General features: G+C 37.2%; 2 protein-coding genes across 8 annotated transcripts in view; both read right to left on the reverse strand.

The window, feature by feature from the left end:
• The window catches only part of CIRSR (corepressor of RBPJ and splicing regulator), a 501,165-nt gene extending 490,511 nt beyond the window's left edge, over positions 1 to 10,654 (reverse strand). The window contains exon 1 of the mRNA XM_073019832.1: positions 10,636 to 10,654. The gene's annotated coding sequence lies outside the window, so the exon portion shown is untranslated. The remainder of the gene's footprint in view (positions 1 to 10,635) is intronic.
• Positions 1 to 20,364, reverse strand: part of CHN1 (chimerin 1) — a 197,951-nt gene that overhangs the window by 32,613 nt on the left and 144,974 nt on the right. For 5 of the 7 annotated variants that reach the window (XM_007965409.3, XM_073019827.1, XM_073019830.1 and 2 more), the window contains one exon: positions 12,807 to 12,884. The exons of 1 other annotated variant lie outside the window; for it this stretch is intronic. In XM_007965409.3, the coding sequence (XP_007963600.1) occupies positions 12,807 to 12,884 (78 nt within the window). Of the gene's footprint in view, positions 1 to 12,806; positions 12,885 to 13,239; positions 13,533 to 20,364 lie in introns of those variants that run through there. One more of the 7 variants, XM_073019831.1, reaches the window with a different exon arrangement.

The raw sequence follows: 20,364 nt of genomic DNA on the forward strand, positions 1-20,364 counted from the left end.
TTTCTAGATAGAGATGGAGTCTTGCCATGTTGCTCAGGCTAGTCTCGAACTCCAGGGCTCAAACAGTCCTCCTGCTTCAGCCTTCCAGAGTGCTGGAATTACAAGCATTGGCCACCATGCCCAGTCTACAATATACATTTTTAACTTACAGTCTACTTCCAAATAATATTATGTCACTTCATGTAATGCACAAGAATCCTATACATGAAGTATACTTCCACTTCCCCCATCCTCTACTCTACATTATTGTCATACATTTTGCTTGTATAAACTACATAATATATGACCATTTTTGCCTTAAAGAGTCAACTATCTTTTAAAGATACTAAGTCAGGAAAAATATCTTTTAAAGTTACCCATGCTTACTATTATTTCTAGTGTTCTTTATTCCTTTGTATAATTCTAAATTTCCACCTGATATCATTTTCCTTCTGACTCAAAAACTTACTGTAATATTCTTGTAGTACCAGTCTTCTGGTGATGAATTCACTCAGCTCTTGTTTGTTTAAAAAATAAAAATTTATTTTATCTTCATCTCTAAAAGATATATTTGCTAGATATAGAATTCAACGTTAACAGGTTTCTTTTCTTTCAGTTCTTTGAAGATGAAGCTCCATTGTCTTGCACAGTTTTTGATGAGAATTTTGCTGCCATTCTTTATTTATTTTTATGTAATGTGCATCCCCCCAACTGCTTTAAAAAAAAACTTTGTAAGATGTGTGAGTACCAGTGAAAAAGGAAAAGGATTTGTTTCCTCAAAGTTGACATATTTGTCCTACACTAAAGTAATCCTTAAAGATATTAACAGAGAAGAGAGTATAAAAATAATTTCTATTCTTTTAAACAAATGTGCATTTATATTCTTGAGTGTAAGTGTGCACATTTAAGATTCTATAAAACCATAAAACTATAAACACATTATGAAACTGAAATGTGAAAATAGAACTTAAGACAAACCAAACGTATGTATAATTTATAGATCCAAGAGACATCCTCTATACATTGTGTGGGATGAACAATCTTAACTCTTAGGCTGAGGCAAAGTATAGATTCTCCTTGACTTATGATGGGGTTACATGTCAATAAACCCACCATAAGTTGAAAATATCATAAGTTGAGAGTGGGGTGTCTACTTGTGATATTTTTAATTTATGATGAATTTATCCAGATGTAACCCGATCCTAAATCCAGGACTGTACTGAATGAATATTGCTTTCAGACCATCATAAGGTCAAAATCATAAGCTGAGCCATTGTAAGCCAGGGGCCATTGGTATCACTTTACAGTGAAAACTGTTCTTTCCCCAAATTTTCTCACTCTCTCTGGCTGCTTTTACAATTTTCTCCTTAACACTGGTTTTCAGCAATTTATCATGTGCTTTGATGTTGCTTTCACCATATTTTTTTTCTGTTTAGTGTTCACTGCACTTTTGGATCTGTGACTTTTCATCAAATTTATACAATTTTTGGTCACTATGGCTTTAAATAATTGCTCTGTCTCCTGGTTTCCCATCACTGTTCCTTCTGTGACCCAAATTACACTTATGTTAAGACTGCTTGCTATTGTCCCACTGGTCACTGATGTTGTATTCATTTTTTTTTTTTTAATTCTCTGTTTTTCATCTTGGATACTTCTATTATTGTATTTTCTGGTTTACTAATCTTTTCTTCTGTGGTGTCTAATATGCTGTTAATATAATCCAGTGTATTTTTCATTTCAGATATACTTTTCACCTCTAGAGATTCAATTTGGATTTTTAAAAACAGCTTCCATTTCTTTCCTCACTACAACCTTTAGTCTACTGTTAATTTTGGTCACACTACTAAGATGATACCCTCTTGAAGAGTCTTAACCAATGCTCCATGTGTTGTGACTTCTTTCTGTTTCTACTAGTGGGCAGAATGAGTCTCAGTCTTCAGTGAGTTTCAGCCATTGTTTAGCCTATTGCTTTCTGGTGGTTTCCCAATAGTTTCTTCCCACGTATATACAGATAAGTCATCAGCAAAAGACTCAAGAAGGCTCCTCTGCAGATCTCCAGAATGCTTTTTGTGTGCAGCTGTCTCCTCAGGCAGCCTCTGCCCCATATATATGAGCTGCTTTGCACCTCCCCCACAACCCCACCCTAATCTCTTTGTCCTTAACTGGGGTAGACCACAAGACTCTGGTTCGACTTCCCCTCTATGTGTTGTGGCCTGGGAACTGCCTCCAAGCAGTAAGAATGATTTTAAGGATCATTTTTTTTGTGTTCCTTCTTTCAGTTATCACAGTTTTATACTACCTATTGATCAATGTCTGGCTGTGGTTTTTATATACTTTTTCTGGTTTGCTAGTTGTTTAAGATGGGAAGGTAAATGTAGTTCTTCCATCATGACTGAAAGTAGAAATTTTGTTTATATTCTTGGTTCTATTGATTCGTTCATGTGAGCGCCAACCAGTGACTTCACTAGATTTCAGTTTCTACACATGTAAAATAAGATTAACTTAATCAGTAATTTTCAACCCCCTTTATACAGACTGAACTGCTTCAGGATTCTTCTGTAATCCATGTTCTATGAGCACATCTCACCCAGCAAAGTGTTACATTAACACTGTCATATTCAGTAGGCTGTTCACTAAGATGTTGCAATGGGTGATTTCATTTGACATTTAATTTTGTAGAGGGCACTGCTTATTTTTCAGTACACAGAACAAGTTTCTTATTTTTGCATAAAAGCTCCCAATCCATGTGAATTATATAGAGCTGACCTCTTCCCCAGCTGCAGGGAAAGACCTGGATCTAAGCCAGTACATTCCCTTCTCCTGACTGGAGCTACTGGTGCAGAGATGGGTATATGATATAATTGGTCAATGACTGCCAGGCCCAGAACCTTTGTTCAAACAGTCTGTCTTTGAAGCTGACTAGAATCTGGGAGGATATAGAGCTGAAGATTTTGACAGTCATCTTCTTACCAGAGGGAGCCTAAAAATGAAGAAAGAGTTGGGAGATGGGGTTCTGGTGGCATTTTAAGCCTCTAAGTCAAAGGATATCTTCAATTAATGCTAGACTTTTTCTACTATGCGACACAACAAATTTCCTTTTTTCTTAGTCCAGTGTGGGCTGGGTTTTCTGACACTTGCAATAAAAGTCTCTCAACTGTTCCATCAAATAGTAAATGTATTCACGGTAACAGATCAAGAAAAACACACTGAAGTAATACAGTTGTGGAGTAATGAGCTGTAACAGCAACCATCAAAGCAAATTAGCACGCCCCCTAGCGATGGACTCGACTTCTCTTTAAGAACAAGGGCATGTGTACCAGGCAGAGCACAAGCAGAGATCAGTGTTGTGTCACATGCAAGAGGTGAAGCTCCGAACAAAGGTAGTTCTAAAAAGAGAAACAGGGAATATGATATTTTAGGCCTGATTTGGGCAAATCCATTCACACGGATAGCCAAAACGTCACCTCTAATACAAAAGACAGGAGGATATCACCTAAAGTGACAACAAACCTCTGACTACTATGACCTAAAAATAGATGTGTTCTTTTAATTTTTAAGTCTGGATAATATCTTACAAAACACGGCAGTTCTATTTTTGCTCCCCGAAGAACATAAAAATATAGAAAATAAGCAGCTGATGATATAGTGGTTCTTCAACTGCTGGGCTACTGGCCTTTTCCTTTACAGTTTTCCTATTTTGTAACCAGAAGAATCTCAAGATAATTTAAGAAGAGCGATTAGAAAACTGAAAAAAAAAAAAATCTATTAGTATGTTGCTTGTCAAAAAAATAATTTACAGTGGTTTTCAGCTACCAGAAGTTCTTGTGTAGCAAAAATATTTACAAAGAAAAATCATTGCTTGTCATCTTTTCTCTTCACTTACTTTTTAACCTATATATTCCACTTCCTTTGTACACCAAAGGAAGTGTATTTTTTTTCTATTCTCTATCTCATTTTTTTTCTATTCTCTATCCTTTGGGATATTTGATGAAGGCAATGGTATTTTTGTGTCATGTACTATTACATAACAAATGATGAAAACTGACTAATGATACTAAGTTTACTGAGATGGAGTACTTGACAACATAGACAATAATTGAGGCAAGATGATAAGACATGTACGTTATTCTTTAGGCACATGCTTTAACTATCCTACTAATGGTCACGGTAAACCTTACTCTTTTTTTTTTTCTTTTTTGAGATGGAGTTTTGCTCTTGTTGCCCGGGCTGGAGTGCAATGGCGTGATCTCGGCTCATGGCAACCTCCGCCTCCCAGGTTTAAACAATTCTCCTGCCTCAGCCTCCCAAGTAGCTGGGATTACAGGCAAGCACCACCATACCCGGCTAATTTTGTATTTTTAGTACAGACAAGGTTTCTCCATGTTGGTCAGGCTGGTCTTGAACTCCTAACATCAGGTGATCCACTGTGCCCAGCCAAACCTCACTCTTAATAAGACTTTGTCCTCTAGGGAATGTTGACACAGTGGGTCACAAAAAAGATGAAGTGTGATAGCACAATTTGTCAGTTAAACAAGGCTTGAAACAGACATGAAATATTACATATGGTATTTCTCCTATTAACTTACAAAATAAGCAAAAGAGAATTAAGACCCAATCCTCAGTTAAATTTGGAAAGGGTGAGTGAATATAAGATAGAAGAGACTATTAGAAGGGGCTTTAGAGTACCAACATATCTAAAATGGGGGAAAAACCAACCCCTGAAGGTTGGACTATTGTATGAACATGTAAACCGAAGTATTAAGAATTTTACAGGCCAGGTGCAGTGGTTCACGCCTGTAATCCCAGCACTTTGGGAGGCTGAGGTGGGCAGATCACCTGAGGTCAGGAGTTTGAGACCAGCGAAACCCCATCTCTACTAAAAACACAAAAACATGGTGTGGGTGTGGTGGCGGGCACCTGTAATCCCAGCTACTAGGGAGGCTGAGACAGGAGAATTGCTTGAACCCAGGAGGCAGAGGTTGCAGTGAGCCAAGATCGCACCACTGCACTCCAGCCTCGGCGACAGAGTGAGTGAGACTGTCTCAAAAAAAAAAAAGAAAAGAAAAGAAAAAAATTTTAGAACAGGTTACTTAAAAATTTTTTTCATTTTTAATTGACAAAAATTATATTTACTGTCTACAACATGATGTTTTGAAATGCAAATATATTGTGAAATGGCTAAATTGAGCTGATTAATGTAAGCATTACCTCACATACTTATTTTCTGTGGTGAGAACACTTAAAATCTACTCTCAGAGAGACTTTCAAGAATATGTTGTTAACTGTAAGAGGTGACTTTTAAAAATTGTGTGTTTTTCCTATGCATTTATATCCTTAAAGAAAGTATGGTATATATGTACAATAGAATATGTATTCAGCCTTAATAAAGGAAATCCTGCCATATATGACACCATGAGATGAACCTGGAGGACATGATGTTAAGTGAAATAAGTCAGTCACAGAAGGACAAATATTGCGTGATTCCACTTATATGAGGTATCTATAATACTCACACTCAGAGAGAGTGGTTGCTGGGATGGCAGAGGGAGAAATGGGGAGCTGCTGTTCAATGCATATAAAGGTTCAGTTATAATAGATGAGTACCTTCTAGAAACTTGTGAGCAACACTATGTCTTTACTTCACAATACTCTGTTGTGCACTTAAAGATTTTTTTTTTTTTTGATGTAGGGTCTTGCTCTATTGTCCAGGCTGTTTTTCAGTGGCACAATCACAGCTCACAGCAGCCTTGACGTCCTGGGCCCCAACGATCCTCCTGCCTCAGCCTTTTGAGTAGCTAGGACTACAGGCATGTGCCACCACACCCGGCTAATTTTTGTATTTTTTATAGAAACAGAGTTTTGCCATGTTGCCTAGGCTGGTCTCAAACTCCTAGGCTCAAGTGATCTAGCCTATCTCAGGCTCTCAAAGTGCTGGGATTATAGGCATAAGTCACTGCACCTCGCCTTACTTAAATATTTAAGAGGGTAGATCTCATGTGACATGTTCTTATCACAAAAAAAAATCTCTCCCCAAAGTTTAAACTACCCTCTGCTGAATTATACTTTGCATACTCACTTCTGACTGTCATTCCATTTCAGGCAGAGATGTCTTTTATATTTGTATATGAACCATGAGGAATATGGCATTATTATACATATGTGGCACATAAAATTAAAGGTATTTTGCCAGTATTTATGCATAAAACCATTCTTTCTTTCTTTTCTTTTTTTTTTTTTTTTGAGATGTAGTCCTGCTCTGTCTCCCAGGCTGGAGTGCAGTGGTGTGTTCACAGCTTACTGCAACTTCTATCTCCTGGTTAAAGCCATCTTCTCACCTCAGCCTCCTAAGTAGCTGGGACCACAGGTGCACAATATCATACCCAGCTAATCTTATAAATTTTTTGTAAAGATGAGGTCTCTCTATGTTGCCCAGGCTGGTCTTAAACTCCTGAGCTCAAGCAATCCTCCTGACCTGACCTCCCAAAGTGTGGGGATTATAGGCATGAGCCACTGTGCCTGGCCCCAAACCCTTCCTATGTCCTTCTCATCATTCCCATTATATTGACATTTGCTTTCTTTTCAGTCAGTTTGCATATATCCAGCAGTCAAGGACTATATATTGCATATTACTGTGTCTCCTTCCATGTCTAACAGAGTGGTCTGCACACAACAGCTGCTTGATAAATACTTGACGGATGAGCAAGGGGGAAACGGAGTACATGCATGCTAGGAAAGCCTGGAGGGTCTTGTTTTAGGTTAGAGAATACTGTGGGCAAGATGTTTCAACACTGTTAAGGGATTTTTCTTTGAAAAGATTGAGTTAATATGTTCAACAGCAACTTTTCATACGTATATTGAAAGAGCCAATCTCTTCAGGGCCCACATGGACATGGAACAAGAGGCTAGAAAGGAAGGTGTTTCCGAAACATGTCTTCCTTATTTAAAACATTAAAAAAAGATATAGTAGAAAGCTTGAATGGAAGAGATTAAAAACATACTGTTAAGTAAGTTGTATAATGGGCAGTATAATAGAGAGGCAGTATAATAGAGAGATGCCAAATTTGGAACTTGGGGAATAAAGACAGATTATAAAACATCTCCAGAATAAAGGGCCATGGTCTGTGAGAATAATATGGGTTTCTCTTAAGTATAGCAATTTAAATTCTCTAGTCCAATAAGATAGCTACAAAGAAGTATATGCAACTATGTGCAAACCAACAAGAACTTTGTAAAATGTTTCTTTTCGGATTATTAGTGGCAGGTGATAACCTTAATGATCTGAACGACTTGCACTCGGGGTGTCATACCAGTTCCCCAGCCTGCATGACAAACCATAAGAAGGCCAGGCAGGGTGAGGCCGAGAGGGCCACAGTGCTGAGGGGCAGTGCACAGGTTCTGTGGTCCTCCTCACCAGCAGCATTGGCAGAAGCGGAAAGCGGAGCAGTGGCTGTCATTTTTGACTTCCGCAGCATCAGATATGTACTATACTAGGCAGCAACAGAAATACAGGGACCTTAAAGATGATTCTGACCAATTTCCTAGTTTCTCGTCATCAGTCCTCTCCATGTCCGATTGCCTTAGGCAGACAGAACCTACACTACATACTGATCTGCGCTATTTTTGTCTTCTCTTGCAAGTGGCCCACATTAAGAACTGGGGAAAGTGAGTGTGTGTGTGTGTGTGTGTGTGCGCGCGCGCGCGCGCACGCATGGAATAATTCACATTATTCCTTTAAAATGTTTATGTTGGACACTCCTTGTTCATATCCACAGAAGCATAATGAAGCAGTCTAGATTGTCATTTCCATTTTGTAATATTGCATTTACCTTCATTTATAATACCATTAATTCAAAACACTATTAAAATTCCTGAGCATTTAAAATACATAGATTCTCTAGTCAAATATCAGATAACATGATGGTATCTTGGGTTTTATTTCATTTTTAAAACTCACATAAATCTGATTAAAAGAAAATGTAACAATATAGATCTTAAGATCAATAGAATAATCTATTTTTGTGTTTAATTTCCTGCTGTCATGAGAAGAGGTTTTCAAGTAACAACAACCAAGCTCCCTCCGTGTCACACTGTGTACTCATTTAGTCATTTATCAAATGCTTCTTGAGCATCTGTTAGTTACAGGCATTTTATCAGACACGGGGAAAGGGCAAGGAAGAATGGAGGGAGGCAAGGTGTGGTGTTGTGAGAGTTGGTGGGGATAATATGAAAGAGGTGACAGGTACTGTTTCTGAATATTGCATTTCACTGCTGTTAATATAAACAGTTTTAAATATTCTTTCATATATAGTTAATTTTAGTTCCTTTTCAAATCAACATATTGAAAATTTGTCTCTATATGAACTTCAATAAAATTTTAATGAAAAATGGAATACTTATAATAAATCTAATGCTTCACAATACACTATAATTCAATCCGAGAATTTTAGAGCTGTAAGAGAACCCTTAGACTATGTGGTTTAACTTCACAGTTCATATTAAAATTATTTTTATTTGTTCATTTTGTATTTATTTTATTACAAATGTGAATCAAATAAAGACCAAAGGGGGCTTGGATTTGCCCATGTCCTTGGGAGGAAAGGAAGGACTACCCTCAGCAGGAGTGCTGGCTACTGCCGCCCTTCAGTTCATCAGACCGCACAGCGTCCAGTCTGTTGGCCAGGATTGCTGGGTTCAGTATGATCTCTTTTTCCTAGTAGGTCTTGAATCAGTAATTTTATTAACTATTATAAGGTTCACATGACAGTGTTATTTTAATTGCAGTATCAATTCACATTTCAGGATTCACTGTTTGCCTGTTATCTTGGCAACATTAAATCTATTAATATCTCATATCTTTCATTTATATGAAGAATGCAAGTACCTGAAATGAAAATTGACAACTAATTCAAGACTACCTTAAAAAAATTAAACTAATATTTTTAGTATCTACTCACTATAATTCTTAATGTTGTTTTCTTTTAATTACTTAATTTGCCTAAGTAGCCTAGCTTCTGTTGTTATTGTATTGTGCCTGCTCTTGATTTTATTTTACAGAGCTATCTGAATTAAGCAACAAACCAAATGAAACATTTAACAGTTTAATTTGAAAAGAGTAAAATAAATATAGAGGATTTCACTGTATTCTGTAGTGCATGAAAAATGTAGCTTTTATTTATTTTTGAGATGGAGTTTCGCTTTTGATGCCCAGTGCAGTGATGCGATCTTGGCTCACTGCAACCTCCGCCTCCTGGGTTCAAGCGATTCTCCTGCCTCAGCCTCCAGAGAAGCTGGGACTACAGTTGCATGCCACCACACCCGGCTAATTTTGTATTTTTAGTAGAGACGGGGTTTCCCCATGTTGGCCAAGATGTTCTCAATCTCCTGACCTTTCGATCTGCCCACCTCGGCCTCCCAAAGTGCTGGGATTACAGCCATGAGCCACCGTGCCAGGCCAAATGTAGCTATTCTTATGCAACATCTAACTCTGCCTGAGAACTAGGCACAGCCCCCACAATCATGCTAAGGTTTTCAATCACATCATAATCTCTGCAACTGGACAGGAAGAAGAGGATTCAGATGAACCCTTAAGTATAAATAAATGTCAGTATGGATTCAGGGAAAAAAAAATACCACTTAAGGGTATTTGTAGTAACAAAAATAGTGGCTACCATGTATCTACATGTACAGGGAACTCAATTTTTCCGATGTAGAGAGAGATTAAGTAATCGGCCCAAGGTGGTGCATACAATAAGCAAGCTCCTGAGGGCAAAGGTTGGGACTTCTTTTATCATTTTACTCAGAAGGCCTCAGAATGCAGGGCACAATCATTGCTGGAGGGGTGCCTGAGTTTTATTTTTCATGTTAGAGGTTGCTTTGTTTTGTTCTCTGTGTGTGTGTGTGTGTGTCGTATGTTGTATTAGGATGAGATAGTTCTTAAGAGGTTGATCCAGGGGACAATTACAATTATTTTCTCTCTAACTGATGTATATAACTTATAGTGTAATAGTGTTTAGAGGATTTGGTGCATTTATCTGTAAAATAACCTCCCTAAGGGATATAAGTATCCTTCTTGTGATAGAAGGTTTCTCAAATCCTTATAAGTAACAATAGAAAAAAAAAAAAAAAAAAAAAGAGAGACTGTGTTACATAACATAGCAAAATGGAAGCCTTCCTGTTTTATTCTACTAAAAAAAACCCCAAAACCGAAAAACAAACGCCTGTCTGTAGGCTGAAGTTAGGTCCAGTTGGTTTGTTTGGCTTTCACCTTGGTGAGTGCTTTCACCAAAGGTAGAAGGCATTCTTGGCTTCACTCCCTGAAATAAGGTTTGACAGCTGTTCGACTCCACAGAGCACTATTACATAACAAGGCAGTTCAAGAAGCAAAAAAGAAAACCACCTTGAAATGAGGCTTTGGTGAGTGGGCTTGTGACAGAATACACTTTTACCACCATAGAAAAATAGTTAACGGCAAGGACACGTGAATGATTATCATCATGGAAATGCTATGGTTTTTCCCCACATAATTTTCTGAACTGTACACATATAGATGTGTGTATCACAATCAGTGACCTTCTAAGCGAGCGTCTGTGTGGGAGAGAACTGCGCCTGCCACAGAGTCTGGGATGTTCCTGGAAGTCAAGTATGACTTTCTTCCCTTCTTTGTTTTCTTTTTTGTTTTTTATAATGACACCCCACAGAAACAATTTTTAAATAACAGAGAGTAATTTCAACGGAAAGAGTCAATTCTGAGATTCCTGACCTTATTAGCAGCTCTAAATAATATGTAATGCAACTTATTGTCTAAAATGAGCTCTTTCTTGAGCATAAATACTCTTTTTTAAAAAGTCCAAGCTGGTTTTCATTATTTTTCAGCTCCAGAGAATGAAGAAGCTTTCTATTTTTTAAGGCTTAAAAAAACACCCAAGTATCTTTAAAGCAGTTTAGATACCAAGGTTAAGAGTCACAATTGATTGCAGGGTCAGAACTTTCCGGCTATACAGAATTTATTCATTAAAGTCATGTGTTAAAATTGAGAAACAACTGGAAGATACAACCACAAAAAGAGTTTGTTTATGCAAATTCTTGAATAGACCTCCTAGTTGCTCTTAATCAATATTGATAAAAAGTATGTATAAGGAACTTGACTTAGTACTCAAACGGCATTCTTAGTAGGTTTTTGCTGAACAAATCAGAGTACATCTTTGGAGATATATTTAAGATCTCAGCCATTTCTAAACAGTGTACCTATAATTTCTTCTTTATTAGTAACCTAAAGACTTCTTTTGTGACATAACTTCATACTGGCAAAAGGATTTATTTGGGGTCATTTTCCTGATAAAAATCCTGTCAGACCAGGTTGTATATCATGCAAGAAGAAACTGAGGCCTAGAAGCCTGCATGTATTGTTTAGGTTCCTAAATGAAAGATGTAGTGAAAGCTAGAGACACATATGATATCTGTTTTCTATCTGGTATTTAATTTACTAAGTTGCCTCTTTTTCATTTTAAATCAAGATATTGGTTGAAAGGTAAGGTCCTTAATATGTTTAAAGAGGAAGAAAATGTTATTTAGTTTATTTTAAAATATTAGCAATTTTTACATAGCCCACATATTTAAGAAACATTATTAAGTAATTTCTCCTTTATCCCAAAATGATCTGAAGAGCACAAAAAACCTATTCCTCACTATGGAAAATGCAGAGCATATGGGTGGGTGGGTGGGGGGGTGTTGGTACTTAGCAATTGAGTAAAATAAATACTGGTGTTAAAAATCAGAATAAATTGTAAATGTGGAATGAAATTATCTAGCTCAGAGCCTGGTGCATTATAGGTGCTGAGTAAATGTTGAATAAATTAATAAATAAATGAAAGATCACGATTTCCAGCTTTATCACATTTTGAAACCAAATTATTCCCTTTCTAAAATAAAACCTAATGATATTTTGTCTAAACTAAGAACATTCATGTCTCAAGAACCGCATCATAAAGTTGTCTAACTATTGGGAAGTTACTGTAGAAATGCCAGTGCATCTACCTATTAAATGTAACTGGGTCTCCTTATGCACGACCTCACGTTGTTTAATCTCTGAATTAGATTGCAAAGGACAGAAATTCAAGGCCTTATATCATGCTATAAATACAGACAAGATCTACATACAGCTCGAATCAACACACATATCACCTTGAAAGAAAATTCAAGTACAGTTGATAAACCACATTAACACAATAATTAAAAACTACACATACACACACATACATGGTGAAAGCAAATACTCAAAAAGTGAAGAGAAGCTGCTAGTGTCAGCAGCATCAACAGTCCCATGGTAGCCATCCTCCTTTCATCATGGTCAATTCATTAACAGGGGAGAAAAGACAGAAACTATGAGAAATGCAAACCATCTGCTCAATCCAGATGCAACAGCACATGCCTCTTATATCCAAAGCTCTTTACCAGAAACACAGATAAGATCTAATCCTCTCATAAAATCTCCAACAGAGGTATTCAGACACATTTGTATCACAAATAAAAACAATGCCAAAATCATCATTAACTGAGACCTTTTAAATATCAGGCAAGACTTTTACCAGTGAGTACACATTGATAAAACAGTATTAAACAGCATTAGAGAAAAACGGGGTTGGATTTCTATTAGCTTTATTCAGCTATTCCTTAAGTAAAATCAGGCTGAAAACATCTCACTCCTTAAATAGCAAGAACATTTTAGTCAAGTCATCCTAGTTTTAAAAAGACATAAGAAGATATTCCTTTAATATTATATATTTCAAGTAATGTGCATTTCTTAAAAGACTAAAAGCAAATATTCTTACCTTGAAATTGTGAATCTTTTCATATTTTGGAATTTGCTCGTTTTCTTTCAGAGTTGCTCTTCTAACAAGTGATGTCAACTGCGAATAAGCAAAGAGTTTCAGAGGTTGCCAGATTGTCACAGACGACTTTGGAGAACCCAGTTTCATTCCCAAGGCTGCTATCAATAAATCTTGCTGACGGCCCTCTTGTTTTGATTTGTGAACTGCAGCCCTATTAGTTTTCCTCCCCGACCACGACTCTTTGGATGGCATTTTGGAATTCACAGGGAAAGAAAACCTATAGTGGTCTATGTCTGTCGATGAAATCTATTCAGCTAACACATGAGCATTCTGCCAGGCAGCACAGAACCCTAACCTACAGAGAGCTGCAGAGAAACACCACGGAGAGGTGGAGGAGGAGGATGAAGCACTTCTTAAACAGAGGTCGACTAACCAGCAAATTCTTCTTTCTTCCTTTTTTTCTTAAAGGGATCTATATTCTAGCTTCTAAAAACTTGAGTATGAACAGAAATAAAAAGAGTCGATGCTAACATACAAAACACTCAGCATCTCTCTCTATCGCTTTTTAAAAGGCATGCAATTTTGACAAATGATACATTTCTAAAAGCTTTCTTCTCTATTCAAGATATTAATGTCCATTCTGAATGAAAGATGCCTACATACTGCCTGCAATCAGTTTCTAGCAACAGACACCCTGTGAAGCCCCTAGCAGGGAAGGTGGGGGGAAGGGAAGGATTTCACAAGGAAGGCTGCATTAGACTGGCCACCGTAAGAAAGGAGATAACCAATGAAAATCAAGCAACAGTATTTAAGTACTGTATTCCTCAACTCACTCTGTCTCTCTGTTTCTCCCTCCTCTCATGTAAGAGTTTCTTGCTGGCTCAAGGCAAAAAAAAAAAAAAAATCAGTGGGAAGGTAATGAGAAATGAATGAGTCATGCATTACTGCAAAATGGAATTTTTTTAACTTATTAAAAGCAGAGGAAAATTAACATACATATAGCACTAGGTTTTAGAAATAATGCACCACTGCCACGTAAATTATGAAAGGCTAATCTGTATCCTTTGCTCATTATGGACTGAGGTTAGCTAACCAAAACCCAAGTTTATTAAAGATGAGGAAAAACTGGTGAATATTTTGATGAAAAAATAAGTTTAGGTATCATACTATTTTCATGCAGAACAAGGAGCATGCATATCACATTGCTAATAGCTTGGAGTGGTCAGTTTTGTCTGTATTACGAGTAGTTTTGTTGTGGGCTATACTTACATAGAAGAAACCGTTATTTTAGTTCTCTAGTCTCAACATTTTTTTTTTATTCAGAGAGCTTGAGGCCAGGTCAGAGTGGAAGCCAGTTGGGAAAAATTCCATATTTGCACAGGTCCTAGTTGTAGTGTAACTACTTATAGGACTCAGATATATTTTGTTTGCTGGTGTAGAAACAGGGTGGCTAGGTGAGAGACTTAGCACAACTTGATTTAGGAGCAATACCCACATTTTTTCACTAAAGTGCTACAGGATGCTTAAATTTCCCATTTTGGTTCCCTAACTACCTCCCATCATCTATTTCTCATGCTATAATAATAAAGTTAAACCAATAATCATGCCAATGTTACACTGTATTTAAAGCATCTAAAATTCTCTATACATTTAAATGGATTCAGTATATTTATAGTGTAAACACTTTAATCTCAGATTTCATAATCTACAGGGGGTATGTGCCCAGTGCATATTCTAGTTTAATTAGGGCATGAAGTGGTTCTTAAGATATGCTAGACATTGAAAATAACAAATGATTGATTTTCTAAACATCCCCAAATTATTTTTGTTTACTTGATTGAGTATTTAGTCCCTTTTATTCTTCTAAAATTATGTCTAAGTAAATAAAAGGCAAAATGTATTTACATAGGAGTTTCAATTTCACAAGTTTTATACTTAGATAATTCATATGAGACATAAAATGCTCCCATTGCAAGAAGAAATGCAACGGAAAAAGTCTCCTTGCCTAGCCTAAATTGCTTTTCAGATTGGACCTATTTTGTCACATGATGACTAAAAATATAAAGGCCAACCGACTCTAGATATGTACAGCCTAAAGTGAAGTTTAACCAGTTCTCAGTAGGAACCAGAAAAAATAGCTCCAAAGGCAAGTTGAACAGTAAATTTTTTTCTTCAACCATGTTTGATATCAAGTTACTAAGTTAAAACAATCACACATGTAACCAAAGCAGCATCTTTTTTCTGAGTATTTTTGATCAACATCCTATTTTATAGATCATTCCTGGTTCTTCAGCTAGAGTTACTAAATTCAACCAAGCATAAAAATATTCATGATAGTTACCCAGAAAATTTATAGCTAGGTAAAAGTAAACATTTTATCATTCAGAGGTAAGGTCTACTGTAGACTCCACAGATTGTACTGTATTTCCTGAGTAATGTTCTATTTAGTCAAGAAATACTGGATTAACTGCAATCTGAACAGCTACCTAGGGCAGTAAGGAAATAGAAAACAATAGCTTAGGATGAAAACAGCATTGGCTACTCTCAAATGGCTAAGGGTTTGGTCACTATTATGCCTTCAACATGGCAGTAACAGCACTTCTGCATTAATTTTCATGAAGAACTTGTAAATAACAAAAATTGCTAACTCTAAAATTCAGAACCAATATAATCAATAGTCTGACATTCTGGACAAATGTGTATCACTCATGCTTACATTATCTAGTACATTTCCATCTACTTAGATATGGAATCTATTAATTATGGTTATCACTTATTAGTTATTGAGCACATATATTCCAGATACCCAACTAAGCACTTTATATACAGAATCCCACTGAATCCACAGATAAACCCTATGAGGCATAAATTATCTTAACTTTACAGTTGAAAGAGCTGAGACCTACAGTTTACTTCCCAAAGTTGCACAGCTAGTATGTGGTGGGGTTGGGCTCATAAATTCTATGCTATATTCACCCAGATGAGAAAATGGGAGGAAACCATGGAGTCTTCTCTCTGATTCTATTCAAGGTGGTTTCTCTAGTTACGTTCTTTCAATTTTGAGGAGCTGCAATAGATGGTAAGACAGACTAGCGGTAATTATCAAAGGATGGTAAGAAAAATGTAGTAACCAAGATCTTACGATCTCAAGTTTAGCATGTAGTAGGAAATGCAGACTTCAAGGCTCAATTCAAACACCCCCTCCTATGTGATGGCTTTGATAATCCATACCAATTAGAAGTGATCTCATCCTCTTGTGAACCTCACAGTCTTTCACTGGTTCATTAGTTATGAGACTACCACATTCTACTTCATATCAGTTATCTGTGTAGCTGTTTATATAGAATTAGGCTTTATGTATATTTCTACACACCTTGAATCTAGCATACAGCTTACACAAAGGTTCAATATATATTTAGTTAAAAAATAAAACCAAATGAAGGCAGTTATTTGTATTGTGGGGCAGTGTGGTATAAAGAAGAAAATATGATTTAAAATCAGAGAAACTGAAGTTTGAATACTGACCTTGGGAGTTCTGCTTTGTTTCTTGGTTACCTCATCTACGTAATATGAATAATAATACCTGTCTCACAGGTTACTGGAAAGTTTAAAGAAATGACCCAAAAACAAAACAAAAACAAAAACCACTATCTGCAGGGAGTAAGTACCGAATAAATGATAGGATTACAGGGTTGCTGAGCCCAATGTTAGCTGTAGGTATATAGTGTAAGTATAGGACACAGGTGCCTGCCCTCAAGGAGTCTGTAATCTGCTTTAGGTCTATACCACATAAGCATGCCTGGAAACGCTGCCCTTCCCATTGTGTTTTGTCCCTACCCAGTTACTCATACTCTGGATCTAATCCTAATTTTTAAAAGGCATATAATGACACGTATGCCAGCTGAGGAAGCAGGGTTAGGAGGGAAGTGGAAAGCGGCAAGAAAAGGAGATACTCAGTATTGTTAAGGATCCAGGAACACTGCTTGATGCTTCCCAAGGCTGTCTTATCTATTGTTCCCACAGCCATCCTGGGAAGTATGTTGCATAATGGTCACTTTAAAGATGAGGAAACTGGGGCTCACAGAGTGAGTTGCTCAAGGTCACACAGTCAGGATGTGGAGGTCTGAGCTCAGAATCCCCATCTTTTGTCTTCAAAGCCTAACAGCTCTTTCTGCTACCTTATGAGAGTAGTTTATAACATAAGGTGTTAGGCATATAGCACCTCTCATATTCTGGCTCCACAAAACAGAAGAAATGGTTTAACTGGGTGGGAGACTAAACTGGTTGGGCACATATCTCACAAGGTCATTCTTGATAGAAACATTAACAGTATCTAGCTTGTTATTTTGACTGGGAATCTTTGACCTGTTGTCAGACCTGATCCTGCCCATCCTTTTTTTTTGAGACAAGGTCTCACTCTGTTGCCCAGACTGGAGTGCAGTGGTGTGACTACAGATCACTGCAGCCTCAACGTCCCAGGCTCCATTGATCCTCCCACCTCAGCCTCCCGAGTAGAAGGGACTAGAGGCACATGCCACTACACCCAGATAATTCTTGTATTTTTTTTTTCTAAAGATGGAGTTTTCCCATGTTGCCCAGGCTGGTCTGGAACTCCTGGGCTCAAATGATTCATTAGCCTCAGCCTCCCAAAGTGCTGGGATTATAGGCGTCAGCCATTGCAACCAGTGATCCTGCCCATCCTTGACACAGATATCAATTCTGTAGGTTCATCTGAATGAGGCCTGGAAAATGGGATGGAGAATGGGTGAATTCCACAATCCTCTGTTTCTACCTTTGTCCATACCATCTGCAATATAGAGAGGAGGACTATAAAAATGGCAAGGAGGAAGTCCTAGTCAGAACAATCAGGCAAGAGAAAGAAAGAAAAGGCATCCAAATAGGAAAAGAAGTCAAACTATTTCTTCATTGACGATATGATTCTATACTAAAGGAAACCTTAAATTAGACTCTGGCAAAAGGCTACCAGAACTGATAAATGATTTTAGGAAGGTTTCAGTTTACAAAATCAATGCACAAAAATCAGTAGCATTTCTATACAGGAATAATGTCCATGCTGAGAGTCAAATCAAGAACATAATCCCATCTGGGCACAGTCGCTCACACCTGTAATCCCAGCACTTTGGAAGGCTGAGGTGTGAGGATCACTTGAGGTCAGGAGTTTGAGATCAGCCTGACCAACATGATGAAACCCCGCTTTTTTCTCTACTAAAAAAAAAAAAAATACAAAAATTAGCTGGGCGTGGTGGCGGGCACCTGTAAGCTCAGCTACTTGGGAGGCTGAGGCAGGATAATCACTTGAACCTGGGAGGTGGTGGTTGCAGTAAGCCAAGATTGCACCACAGGACTCTGGCTTGGGCAACAGAGATTCTGTCTCCAAAAAAAAATAAAAATAAAAAAAACACACACAAAACAAAACCAATAACGAAAATATAATCTCATTTAAAATAGTCACAAAGAAAATAAAATACCTGGGGATACGGCTAACCAAGGAGGTGAAAGATCTCTACAAAGAGATCTACAAAACATTGCTGAAAGAACTCAAAGATGGCACAAATAAATGGAAAAACATTCCATGCTCATAGATTGGAAGAATCAATTCATAAAAATGGCCATAATGCCCAAAGCAATTTATAGATTCAACACCATTCCTGTCAAATTACCAACATCATTCTTCACAGAATTAGAAAAACCTATTCTAAAATTCATATGGAACCAAAAAAGAGCCTGGCTATGCAAAGCAATCCTAAGCAAAAAGAACAAAGTTGGAGGTATCACACTACCTGACTTCAAACTAAGTTATAAGGCTATAGTAACCAAGACAGCAATGGAAGAGAACAGAATACCAAGAAATAAAGCCTCACACTTAAAACAATCTGATCTTCCACAAGGCTGACAAAAATAAGCAATGAAGAAAGGACTCCCTAAGAAACAAGCAACGAGAAAAGGATTCAATAAATGGTGCTGGGATAACTGGCTAGCCATATGCAGAAGAATGAAAATTGGATCCTTACCTTTCACCATATACAAAACTTAACTTAACATGGATTAAAGATTTAAAGACTTCAAACTATAAAAATCCTAGAGGAGAACCTAGGAAATACCCTTCTTCATATCAACTTTGGGAAATAATTTTTGTGTAATTCCTAAAAGCAACTGCAACAAAACAAAAATTGATAAGTGGGCCTAATTCAACTGAAGAGCTTGTGCACAGCAAAAGAAACTATCAATAGAGTAAACAGACAACCTACAGAATGGGAGAAAATATTTGCAAACTATGCATCTGGCAAAGGGCGAATAACCAAAGTCTGTAACAATCTATAACAAATTTAAACAAATCAACAAACAAAAAACAACCCCAATAAAAAATGGGCAAAGGACATGCACACTTCTCAAAGGAAGACATATAAATGGCTGACAAACATATGAAAAAATGTTCATCATCACTAATCATCAGAGAAATGCAAATCAAAACCACAGTGAGATACCATCTCACACCAGTCAGAAATGCTATTACTAAAAAAGTCAGAAAACAACAGATGCTGGCGAGGCTGTGGAGAAAAGAGAACACTTACACAATGTTGGTGGGAATGTAAATTAGTTCAGCCACTGTGGAAAGTAGTTTGGGGATTTCCCAGATAATTTAAAACAGAACTACTGTTTGACCCAGCAATCCCACTGCTAGGCATATACCCAAAGGAAAATAGATCATTATACCAAAAAGACACATGCACTTGCATGTTCATCACAACACTATTCACAATAGCAAAGAGATGGAATCAACCCAGGTGCCCACCGGGGTAGACTGGATAAAGAAAATGTGGTACATACACACTATGCAATACTATGCAGCCATTTAAAAAAAAATCATGTCCTTAGCAGCAACATGGACAGAGCTGGAGGCCATAATCCTAAACAGATGAATGAAGGAACAGAAAACCAAATAATGCATGTTCTCACTTACATGCAGGAGTTAAATGCTGAGCATGTACGAACATAAACTTGGGAACAATAGCTACTGTGAACTACTAGAAGGCGGAGAGTGGGATGTATCTAAAAACTACCTGTTGGGTACTACGTTCACTGCCTGAGTGCAATATACCCATGTCACAAACCTGCACATGTACACCCTGTATCTACAATCAAAGCTGAGTAAAAAAACAAATAAAAATTTAAAGTACTGTTAATACTTCAAAAAATATGATCAAATTTTCATAGCAGATCTTTGCATTTTACAAGAAAGTGTTTAAAATACTATATTCTATTTTTCTCATTTTAATACTGTTTTGTGATTATAATTACAATGATCAATTTTACTCAGTGCCAACGTGAGAACCACTTTTCACCTGTTTGTGAAGAGACATGCATTTTAAGCCACAATGTACATTGCCTATGTCACCAAAAAGAAAAAAAAAAAGGTAAGGGGTGGGGTAGAGGAGCAGTGTGAGGAATAAGAAATAGAAGGTGAAATAGGTGACCTTGAAAAGGAACACATTCACTGTTTTTCAAATAAAGTTCCCACTGATCTTACTACCCTGTT

This window comes from Chlorocebus sabaeus, chromosome 10 (assembly GCF_047675955.1).
Source record: "Chlorocebus sabaeus isolate Y175 chromosome 10, mChlSab1.0.hap1, whole genome shotgun sequence".
Classification (NCBI taxonomy): Eukaryota; Metazoa; Chordata; class Mammalia; order Primates; family Cercopithecidae; genus Chlorocebus; species Chlorocebus sabaeus.